General features: G+C 35.4%; 1 protein-coding gene across 1 annotated transcript in view; it reads left to right on the forward strand.

Moving 5' to 3' along the window:
- FREM1 (FRAS1 related extracellular matrix 1) overlaps positions 1-12,571 on the forward strand; it is a 153,138-nt gene that overhangs the window by 139,451 nt on the left and 1,116 nt on the right. The window contains exons 30-35 of the mRNA XM_033858083.2: positions 860-1,098; positions 1,785-1,832; positions 2,106-2,270; positions 2,450-2,578; positions 3,016-3,128; positions 11,584-11,669. Of these exons, the coding sequence (XP_033713974.1) occupies positions 860-1,098; positions 1,785-1,832; positions 2,106-2,270; positions 2,450-2,578; positions 3,016-3,128; positions 11,584-11,669 (780 nt within the window). The remainder of the gene's footprint in view (positions 1-859; positions 1,099-1,784; positions 1,833-2,105; positions 2,271-2,449; positions 2,579-3,015; positions 3,129-11,583; positions 11,670-12,571) is intronic.

Consider the following 12,571-nt stretch of genomic DNA (forward strand, 5'->3'; position numbering starts at 1 on the left):
TTTTACTTATTTGTCTATTTAGCAGTTGACAAGTGTCCAGTTACTATGCTTGGTCTCACCTTCCTATTTTGACACATCACGCCCTACAGGCCGTATGTTTTTCTTACCTGAAATTTATTATCTCCTCTTTCTCATCCTATAATAAAAACAGACACTATCCTCTTTCCTTTACCATAGCATCTCTCCCATACCACCTTACCTCACCAAATTCATTTCTTTTTCAGTAGAATTTTCTGGTCACATTAAGTACATAAATACATAAAATACACACTTTACGCATGAAGTGTAAAGTATCCAGACGAGGCTGCTCGATTTAGCATTTTTTCATACTAATTGGCAATATTTCTAATCAAAGGAGCTCCATTAAGATTTACTGGATCTTTTCTGTAACAGTTAAATGCTCATTTTTATAACTGTTAACTTGATTTCACTGACATCTTCAAACAATTCCAGTTTCTCCCTCTAGGAGATTGGGGAAAGGATGAACACTTTAAAGTGTTTGTGCAATGATACTTGATCAGGGAGTAAACCCGATAATATGGAGGAGTTCTATAATATGAAGGGAGGCTATTGCCCAGGTAGAAGGGATGATTATAAAATCACGACAGTGATTTTCATCTGTGGTTCGTGAAATCAATTTCATGACTTATAGTCACCCTGTAGATGTGCAGAAGGGCACAGCCTTTCTGGATGAACACTGATGAAGAGTAAAGGGGTTTCTGGCAAATGGCAGAAGGCAACATCTGGTGGGAAAATCATCCGTCTGAGTTTAATGACAAGCTGCTCCAGGGACTTTCTCCATGTGATCACTTATCTGTTTGTGTAAAATGAACTGACCTGCCATTTTGTGCGCCTCCAGGACAGTGCCATCCTTCATATGCCTTCAATGCAAACATGCCCAATGCATGGGAGAAGGGCATTTGGAGGCTGCTCTCCCCAGGGGCTTCCTCACGCACCACTTCTGGTTCCTTTCATCCGGAAAGAAGACCCCTTCCGTCTTCCAAGCAGCTAGCAGTCGCCAAGGGAGACACCCTGCGGGACTTTGATTCTGAAGATCTTTCTGTCATGAAGCTTAGGACCCAAGGGAATGGCAAAAGAGTAAGGATGGGGACCTCTTTGGTTTTGATGTGTGGAGTGCATACTGAAAGGATCAAAAGATCTTAATAAGTATTCTGAAACACTGTGGAAGCTGTTCTGGTTCTCACAGTGACTGAGGGCCATGGTGATTTTCACGGTTCCTTATACCATCATGAAGTGCCTTTCGTATACAAATATCATAATGCCGACCTACTTCATTTATTGTACTGACTGAGGTGATAGATGTACTGACTCATCCATATGATTTCTGCTTTGGTTCCTTTTGTGATCAAGACAGATGGGGAGTGACCAGTGACGCTGAAATAGAATGAGATTAAATGATCTACTTGGGTGTGGAAACAATGGCTTTGACATTATCAGCCTAGTTTTCTAACCAGGCACACACTCATCGGGGTGTGTGTGTGTGTGTGTTTTCTTGGACCTCTGTGTAGTATAGATGTACCAAAAAAATAAGGATGTTTTTTCTCTCTAACTGGGACTAAGAATAGATGAGTCAACATTGATAAAGTGCCATTAGGTCCAGTGATTTTATAAAAATTTCAATGATTTAGGCATGGAAAATCTTAAGAAAATATATGTTTAAAAATTTTTCAGTCATTAAAAATATCTTATTGGAAGGGTTTTACCCTACTGCTAATTATTATTCAAGTCAATTTTTTTCATATTTTGTTCTCTCTTGATTTCAGGTCCATCCATCCTCTGTTTATAGAAATGGAACAGACATCATCTACAATGTAAGCATAGTCTGAGAGAATTGCTAAATTTCTTGTATTTATGGATACAAAATATTTAGTGAAACTACCTTTCATAACTGTTATATTTATGTATTTCTCTTAAAAACATGTTTTGAAATTTGTTTTAGAAGCTTGGGTGGTCAGAAAAAAAAATACACCTTTTATCTTTTTGTTTTGGTCCAATTTTTGGATTGCTCATTTTTGCAACAAATGTTTTTGTTTGCTCTCTTGGTGTTTATTTTTTCTTTATTGTTGTTTGTTGATTTCCTCAAGTATCATGGAATGATTTCCCTGAAACTGGAGGATGACAGTTCCTCAACTCACAAAAGTAAGGCCAAAGTATCCATTGTTAGTCAGCCACAAAAGACAATCAAAGTGGCAGAACTGCCTCAAGCAGATAAGGAGGAATCCACAACTGGCTCACACTTCCCCCAACAGGTATGAAAATCTCTTCACTTCCTATTCACTTTACAACAAGCTGTGTTCTGGGTCATAAAACAGCCTTCAGGCTTGGGCATAGTTGATGCAACACAAATGCTACTCAACAAAGGATGACCTAAAAGAGGTACAAGTGTGATCAACTTAAATCAAGTCTGAATCACCTTTCTTTGCCATAGGACCGTTTGCCCTCATTTCCAAAGAACTGCACACTGGAATTAAAGGGACTCTTCCACTTTGAAGAAAGCCTCCAAAAGCTGTATAAGTGCAATGGAATTGCCTGGAAATCTTGGAGCCCTCACACCAAGGTGGGACACAGGCCGAGCAGCCAAGTACCTATACTTGCAGCATGTCCCATGATAAGCTGAGAGAGAGGGAATGCCCTGTCCACTCCTGCTACCTCGGCCTGCTCTGTTACACTTCGAAGGTGAAGAGGAAAAGATGGCCAGTTGGCGTTTTAAAAATCACAAAACACATTAGTTAAGCAATACAATTTGAAAAGATGTTTACTTATTTTATTCAATTATCATAATGTCAAAGTGTAAAATTAAAACACTGCTGACTTTACCAGTGTGTTCCATAAAAAGCCATTGCATTTCTCAAAGTAGAGGATTGGGATTAAGGCTGACCTCCTTTCTGGTGACAAAATTACTCACATTAGGGGACTCATAGGACTCTCTATGCTGAGAACAGACTCTAGATTGTAAAGACCATTATAATGTGAACATGGACAACTATTTTTCAGGTGGAAGATAAATCATGCCCAGCTGGGTGGCACCATCACTTAGGCTACTGCCACTCCTTGATCACAGAGCAGAAGGGCACCTGGATCGTAGCCGCCCAAGCTTGCAGGGAACAGTAAGAAACCCTGTTTCACATTTGATTGATGTTTCTTCGCTGATGTTTCTCTGTTTTCTCATGGAACTGTAATGTTGCTTCATTCATTCAAGCGTTGAGTGTCTGATATCTACCTGGCTTTGTTTTAGGATTTTGGAGGGAGCTCTGTAGTTCAGAATGGATTTGGGCTGACCTTAATAATGTGTTTTGACTTAGCTCTTTTATGATAAAACTGTGCCATTGCCACAGTTCTATTTTTTTTTAACATCTTTATTGGAGTATAATTGCTTTACAATGTTGTGTTAGTTTCTGCTGTATAACAAAATGAATCAGCTATACGTATACATATATCCCCATATCACAGTTCTATTTTTTAGCCTCTCTATCTTAAACTTCTGGAGAAAGTCAGAAGGAGATTCTCTGAGTCAGCAGTGTTGCAGATTCTAGATTTATTAAATAGTAATTCCTGCCCACTGATTTGAAAATATATAGCAATGAAAAGTCTTATGGCATCAGGCCTATAACAATGTAAGAGGCATTGATGATTATGAAACCAGACGAGTTGGACAAAGGGTGATTGGATAACAGAACACTCAATGAAAGATGACTCGTGGTCAGATAATGACAACAAAATTTATCTAGCTGAGGCAGACTTTAAAAATGCATATGTAACTATCTCTGACCCTCCTTTTTTGCCTCGCTGGATATTATCCAAAGCAATGCAATTAGACTAATATGTTCCATGGCTAGAAATTGAGACTAGATAAATTGCTGGTGGATATCAGTCAGATTTTGCACTTCATCAAATTTTAAAAGTTATGTTCATCTAAAGACACTATTAAGAAAATGAAAGGTTAGACCACATTTGGGAAAAGCTCATCTCAAATCATGTATCTGATAAAGGTCTCAAGTCCAGAAAATATAAACATCTCCTACAAATCAGTGACAACCAGATTTTTATAAAATAGCATATACACTACCAAATGTAAAACCGATAGCTAGTGGGAAGCAGCCACATAGCACAGGGAGATCAGCTCTGTGCTTTGTGACCACCTAGAGGGGTGGGATAGGGATGGTGGGAGAGAGGGAGACGCAAGAGGGAAGAGATATGGGAACATATGTATATGTATAGCTGATTCAGTTTGTTATAAAGCAGAAACTAACACACCATTGTAGAGCAATTATACTCCAATAAAGATGTTAAAAAAAAATAGCAATTGACTTTGAGATTTCACAAGTAAAGAGAGACAGTTGGTCAATAAAGACATGAAAAAAGGTGCCCACCACCATTAGATGTCAGAGAAATGCAAATTAAAACCACAATAAAATACCACTTCACACCCACTAGAATAGTTAAAATCACAAAGACTATGTTGTAGAGCAAATGGAATTCTCATTTATTGTTGGTGGAATTGTAAAATGGTACAACCTCCTTGTAGAACTGTCTTGCAGTTTCTTATAAAGTTACATGCGTCTGCCCTGTGACCTAGCAATTCTACTCCTAGGTATTTACCCAAGAGAAATAATAATATATGTTTAAAAAAAAGCACTTACAAGAATTTCATTAGTAACCTTTTTAATAACAGTAGTTTGGGTCATTTGTCTTCTTGTTATTGATTTATAGGAATTGTGTATATTTTCTCCATCAAAAAGGGAATAGACAAATTTTCTTTTCTTGATAAATTAATTTTTTTCTTTAGAATATAGAAATATTATTTTACAAATTTATTTTTTATGGAAGTATAGTTGATTTACAATGTTTCAGGTGTACAGCAAATTACATATATATGTATATATATTTATATTCTTTTTTTCAGATTCTTGTCCATTATCGGTTATTACAAAATATTGAATATAGTTCCCTGTGCTATACAGTAGGTTCTTATTGTTTATCAATTTTATATATAGTAGTGTGTAGCTGTTAATCCCAAATTCCTGATTTATCCCTCCCCCGCCTCTTTTCCCCTTTGGTAACCATGAGTTTATTTTCTTTGTCTGTGAGTCTATTTCTGTTTTGTAAATAAGTTCATTTGTATCATTTTTTTTCAGATTCCGTATGTAAGTGATATCATATGATATTTGTCTTTCTCTGTCTTACTTCACTTAGTATGATAATCTCTAGTTGCATCCATGTTGCTACAAATGGCACTATTTCATTCCTTATTATGGCTGAGTAATATTCCATTGTGTATATATATATATATATATATATATACCATGTGGCTGAGTAATATTCAATTGTATATATATATACCATTTCTTCTTTATCCATTCATCTGTTGATGCACATTTAGGATGCTTCCATGTCTTTGCTATTGTAAATAGTGCTGCTGTGAACACCATGGTGCATGAATCTTTTCACGTTAGAGTTTTCGTCTTTTCCAGATATATGCCCAGTAGTGGGATTGCTGGGTTATATGGTAACTCTATTTTTAGTTTTTTAAGGAACCTCCATAGTGGCTGCACCAATTTACATTTCCATTAACAGTATAAGAGGGTTCCTTTTTTCCCCACCCTCTCCAACATTTATTATTTGTGAGCTTTTTGGTGATGGTCATTCTAACCAGTGAGAGGTGATACCTTAGTGTAGTTTTGATTTGCATTTCTCTAATAATTAGCAATCTTGAGCATCTTTTCATGTGCCTGTTGGCCATCTGTATGTGTTCTTTGGAGAAATGTCTATTTAGGTTTCTGCCCATTTTTCAATTGGATTGCTTGGCTTTTTTTGATACTGAGCTCTTTATATATTTTGGAAATTAATCCCTGTCAGTAGCATCATTTGCAAATACTTTCTCCCATTCTATAGGTTGCCTTTTCATTTTGTTTATGGTTTCCTTTGCCATGCAAAAGCTTTTAAGTTTAATTAGGTCCCATTTGTTTATTTTTGCTTTTGTTTCCATTATTCTAGGAGACAGATCCAAAAAAATATTGCTGCGATTTATGTGAAAGAGTGTTCTGTCTATGTTTTTCTCTAGGAGTTTTGTAGTATCCAGTCTTACATTTAGATATTTAATCCATTTTGAGTTTATTTTTGTATATGGTGTTAGAGAATGTTCTAATTTCATTCTTTTACAGGTAGCTGTCTGATTTTCCCAGCACCACTTATTGAAAAGACTGTCTTTTCTCCACTGTATATTCTTGTCTCATTTGTCATAGATTAATTAACCATAAGTGCGTGGGTTTATTTCTGGGCTTTCTATCCTGTTGCATTGATCTGTGTGTCTGTTTTTGTGCCAGTACCATAGTCTTTTGATTACTATAGCTTTGCAGTATAGCCTGAAGTTAGGAAGTGTGATTCCTCGAGCTCCATTCTTCTTTCTCAAGATTGTTTTGGCTATTCAGAGTGTTTTTTGTTTCCATACAAATTAAATTTTTTTTTTTTGTTCCAGTTCTGTGAAAGATACCATCAGTAATTTGATACGGATTGCACTGAATCTGTAGATTGTCTTGGGTAGTATGGTCATTTTAACAATATTGATTCTTCCAATCCAAGAACACAGTATAAGTTTCCATCTGTTTGTCATCTTCAGTTTCTTTCATCACCATCTTATAGTTCTCGAAGTACAGGTCTTTTGCCTCATTAGGTATTCCTAAGTATTTTATTCTTTTTGATGCAGTAATAAATGGGATTATTGCCTTAGCTTCTCTTTCTGATATTTTGTTGTTAGTGTATAGAAATACAACAGATTTGGGTAATTAGGTGGATCAATAAAATAAAAAAGATATTGGGCGACTAATACAGGGTTGTCAAAATGAAGACATCAACAATATTACCTTAAATTGCCATTATTTCACAAGAAATGTTTTTTGACACCAAAAACCTAGAAGATCATAATCTCAGAATAATGGTATTAAGAAATACATAAATAGGTATTTTGTTCTGCAGTAAACTATTATAAAATCCAGTATAATAGTGATGGAAATTTTCTATCTCCCCTATTAATTCAAGAGGATTAGTGATCGTGTATAGCAGATCAAACATTATGTTATAAGCAGTTTCAGAACTAACTTTTTCATATCATTGTGAAGTTAATTTTATAAACCTCTGGTTTCAGGGAATTGTTTTAACTGTAGTACTGAGACCTTTTTTTAGATGTAAAACTGAGACAGCTTTCAGAACAAGAGAAAGTTTTCAGGGGGCAACTGGAGTTTTTCCATCATATTTTAGAGAGTGACATTATGTATCTATCAGTAATATAAACTATTTTGACTTACATGTTATGTATTTACCATATTGGTCCAGAAATTAAAGCATTTATCAAATACCATTTCTGACGGTATTCCAGGGTGTGTAAGAGATAAAATATATTTGGTGTGAGATTTTTATTTTTTTTTCCTAAATTAATCAGTTTATTGTTAGGCAGATTGTTCTTTTTTTTTTTTTTTAAATAAATTTATTTATTTATTTTTGGCTGTGTTGGGTCTTCATTTCTGTGCGAGGGCTTTCTCTAGTTGTGGTAAGTGTGGGCCACTCTTCACTGCGGTGCGGGGGCCACTCTTCATCGTGGTACGTGGGCCTCTCACTATCGCGGCCTCTCTTGTTGCGGAGCACAGGCTCCAGACGCGCAGGCTCAGTAGTTGTGGCTAACGGGCCCAGTTGCTCTGCGGCATGTGGGATCTTCCCAGACCAGGGCTCGAACCCGTGTCCCTGCATTGGCAGGCAGATTCTCAACCAGTGCGCCACCAGGGAAGCCCAAGATTTTAAAAATATCATAAAAAGCTTCTAATTTTCAAATTTTAAGTGAAAAATGGGTATGAATATTTGACCTGATGGCTTTTGTATGATACTTCAATATGCATTTTATTTCAAAAGGACAATAAGAATGATGATCCCAAGAACAGTTAATACTAGTTACAGGCATTCCAGCAAATGCCTAGCAGCAGATTAAAAGCAAACTAAAACAAAAATAAAAGATCTGCACGTTCTTTTGGATCAGTCATTTTAAGAGGAACACTTTTGGATGACAAGGCCACCTCCTCAGTATATTTTTCTCTGAACCCCAAGACCTCCCCTGTCATCCAACATGTTTTCATTCATTCTATGGGCCTCTCTGCTTCCCTTCACCCATTACTTTTCAGGTTCATTTAGTCCTCTTCTCCAACCTCTTTCTCTTGAAAAATAAATATTCCTCTGGAAATTATCGATTCCTTCTGTGATGTAAAATTAATAGTTTCAACATTTTATAACCTGGCTATTTACCTTCTCATGAATATTTTTAGGAGATGGTTTTAGATTCTACAATTAGAATTAATATGCATCTAGAGTGTTTTTGTTTGGTCTCAGGGACCATTTTTCAATTCTCGGTTATGTTTCCTCAGGCTCCCTTGCTACCTGATGGTCCTTTACGTATGGTCATTTACAGCACCCGTGTTTCAAGAAGAACAGCAAATTTTACTCTATCCTTTGTCCTTAATTAGATTGCTAACTCAACCCAATCTTTATCTCCAATCTCCTTTGCTCCCCATTGGTGTTTTATTATTTTTCTAGCCCAGAGGAGCCAGACTTCTAGATTAGGTATTTCTTGAATTTACATACTGTAATCTCATCTGCTCATTTCCTTAGGCAGTCATTGTACATTTGGTAATTCTATTATTATAGATCGTTATCTATGAAACCATTTTGCTTTCCCACAGGAATGTCTGGAACCCCTGCTGACCTATCCTTAAAGATTTAGTCTAAAATACATCTATATTTAATCAAAAAGTTTCAAAGAAGTAGGTGTTTATTTCTGTAGCTGAAAAAATTAAGGTTTCTGTTTTTAATACTACACTTTGAATGCTTTCAACTTTCAGAGCTGTCAAAAGATTTTTATTTGTGTGTGTCTCTATATTTTATTTTTATATCTCTATAATATATACATATCTATATAGTTAATATTCTCTATTTTATTTGTATATGGGTATAAAAGAAAATGAATGGTATTTTTATAAAATAATCAACATACAAATGCCTAAATATTTTTTTTGTAAATAACTATGGTCTAACATTTTACGTAGCCTAAACACAGCTGTTTTCCCCTCTTGCTCTTTTGGGACTTTTTGCTTCTCATAGCATCAAAAAGGAAATCAAACTTGTACTTGACCAGCTAAAATGGATTTTACAAAGTATCTTTTAAAGACAGTTTCAAGGATCTTAAAGCAGGAGGAGATGTTAAATATCCTTGAATAAAACCTGTTCCTTCCTGATAAAGACATTGAGGCAGAAGTTACATCCATAAAGAAATTGGGGACAGAGCAGGAAGTGGAACCCAGGTGTCCCATGTTCTGTCTAATACACCACATTGACTGAAGCAGCCCCTCAAGCCCTCCCTCAGTCTATATTTTATACACATTTCATATTCCATGTTCTAAACCCGCAGCACCTCAGAATTACCATATTGGATGTGAGAGAGAGGGGAGAAAAATTGGCTATCGTATCTGCTGTAACTGTCAGATAGGAGCTGACAGTAAGTAGTAAAGTCAGAACCAAGTCACACAACCCAAATCCGGCAGCCCAAGGACATTCAGAAATGTGGGGAAGAGCCTACCTATCTCAGAAGGCCCTGAAGTCACCACTGCATCATACAAAACTAAACTACTGTACTAGTAGGAAAAAAATCATTAAGAGACAGGTTAGATTATGTTCACTCTACATGATCTGGAAAAGCAGAGAAATGAATCTAAAGTTTGGAAAGATATAGGCAAAATGAAAAAAAATTCAACAGTCTAAACTTGTGACAAGTATGTATTACTAATGATGTTTCCTGCTTTTTAAAATATCAGTAGATATTAACCAGGCAAGAAGATCAAGGTGATTTTGTTTGTTTCTTTTTTTTTTTTTTGAGACTTTCTGTATTAGAAAAAGAAGAAAAGAAAAAAAATAATTATTTATTGGCTTTTTACTTAAAGCATTTTAAAGAGCTTTTAATGAACACTGTTGGGGAATTAGATAGAATCAAATATTGCTTATAGGAATAATTCAGCTAGCTGAGAAAATAATTCATAAGGAATTCTTATGCCTGTTAAGAGTGTCTGTCATCAGAAAGACAAGAGAGAACAAACACTGGCAAGGATGTGGAGAAAAGGAAACCTTTGTAAACTGTTGGTAGGATTGTAAAATGGTGAAGCCACTATGGAAAACAGTATTGAGTCCCCTCAAAAGTTAAAAATTGAACTACCATATGACCCAGCATTTCCTCTTCTGGGAATATGTCTGAAGGGAATGAAAATACTATGTCGAAGATGTATCTGCACCCCCATGTTTATAACAGCATTTTTTACAATAGCCAAGACATGGAAATGACCCAGGTGTCCATCAACAGATGAACAGATAAAGAAATTGTGGTACACGCACGTGCGCGCGCGCGCACACACACACACACACACACACACACACACACACGAATATTATTCAGCCATAAAAATAAGGAAATCCTGCCAATTGGGACAACACGAGTAGACCTTGAGGGCATTATGCTAAGTGAAATAAGTCAGACAGAGAAAGACAAATACTATATGATCTCACTTACATGTGGAATCTAAAAACAAAAAGTCACAGAAAAAGAGATCAGATTTGTGGTTACCAGAGGTGAGGGATGTGAAGTGGGAGAGTTAGATGAAGGTAATCAAAAGACATAAACTTCCAGTTATAAGTAAATACAGGGGATGTAATGTATAACATGATGACTATTGTTAACACTGCTGTGTGGTAGATTTGAAAGTTGTTTAGAGAGTAAATTCCAAGAGTTCTCATCACAAGGAGAAAAGCATTTTTTTCTTTTCTTTTTTTTTTTTTTGTAACTGTATGAAATGATGGGTGTTAACTAAACATATCGTGGTAATCAAAGTTCACTATATATGTAAGTCAAGTCATTATGCTGTATACCTTAAACTTATTAAAAATAGAATTACATTTTGGGGAAAATGTTTATATATATTTGTAAGAACAGGTGCTTTAACTTCTGCACAACATACGAAGGTTTGACAGTGAGGCTGAGCCTATTTCTCTGGGTGGGATGAAAGAGTCACAAATATTGGGATATTTGACTAAACATGCAAAGCTCAAAATGTCGGCTTCAAGTAATTTTATCCGAATAGTTTGGGTTACCTTACTGGCCAAATTAACTGGGAAATTGCAAAATTTGTGCCATTTAGAGATACACTTCCCATGAGAAGAGTCATTTTTTGGCATTAAGTAATTAATCTATATAAGTAAGCAGTTGCTGATTTTCTCAAAAGATGTTTAAAACCCATTGAATTTGTGCTTTAAAGCCCAGATATTATTACACAATATCACTTTCTTTGCTGTCACCTACCCCACCCTGCAGATACTCATTAATATAAATAAATAGAGTATTAAAATCTTGGAAAGTTCTTTCTACATACATAGCTTTTTTTCTATTTTAAATTATCTTTGATTTGCATTATGCATTTCACATCAGCATAAATGTTGAATTCCTTGTCACTGACACTCTCATTTTCGTGTGTTTGCACCTAGTCACCTGGGCAGCCTTGTAACTGTCCTCTCCAGGCAGCATATGCAATGGCTTTGGGACATCAGTGGAAGAAAGCCCTTTTGGATAGGCAAGTATCCGCGCTGCCCTGAGGGGGAAGGCAAGAACGCGAAGAGAACGTCTCCCTTCCTTAGGCCAAATAATTGTGGTTTACAATAATAAGCAATGGTTAGACAGTTGGACAGTCTGTCTTTTAAAACTCATCTTAATTACATAATACTTTCATTTATAGGCATCTAGCTCCAAGAAATAATGTGGAATGTGATTCAATTTATAAGTAAGAGAATTTTTAAAATGTTATTTCTAAAAGTAAAAAATTAGAAACAGTTGTAAATAGGGGATGGTGAAATAAATTACAGTATAGCCATATGAAAGAATATTTAATATTTAATGCTTTTGTAAGGCATCAAATATTAAAGACATGACAAAATACCTTATGTTTATGAATTCATTCAATGTTGAATGCATATTGCATATAAAATATGTAATGCACTGCATTTGTGGCAAGGTGCTAAGTGAAAAAGCACTGTCTACAGCCATATGAAGCATGAAATAATTTAGAATAAAAAAGAAGTGTATGTATGTGTGATATATATACATATATACTTATATATATAGACATAAAAAGAAATAAGCCAAAAAGTTAGAAATTTATTTTGTATCTCCAGTTAAGAATTATAGATCTTAATTTTATCCTTTGTTTTCTGAAGTTTTAATATTTTCTACAGTTTTAACAGTAATACAAATCTTTTCAAGCCAGTTTAGAAATAGAATTCTCAGGGTGCACTGAAGTTACTATTCTTACCATCTCTCCTTAAAGGTATTGTATTTCAGGGAATTATAATAAATGCACTCTTGGCTTCTCAAAATCTCTGTAATACTCAGTGAGCGTCTAATTCTGAACTCATCTGAGAGTATTAAATTAAGGCTGGAAGATAAATTTTCTCTATGTCCACAATGACTGATGTCAAG

This window comes from Tursiops truncatus, chromosome 6, assembly GCF_011762595.2.
Source record: "Tursiops truncatus isolate mTurTru1 chromosome 6, mTurTru1.mat.Y, whole genome shotgun sequence".
In the NCBI taxonomy this organism is placed as follows: Eukaryota; Metazoa; Chordata; class Mammalia; order Artiodactyla; family Delphinidae; genus Tursiops; species Tursiops truncatus.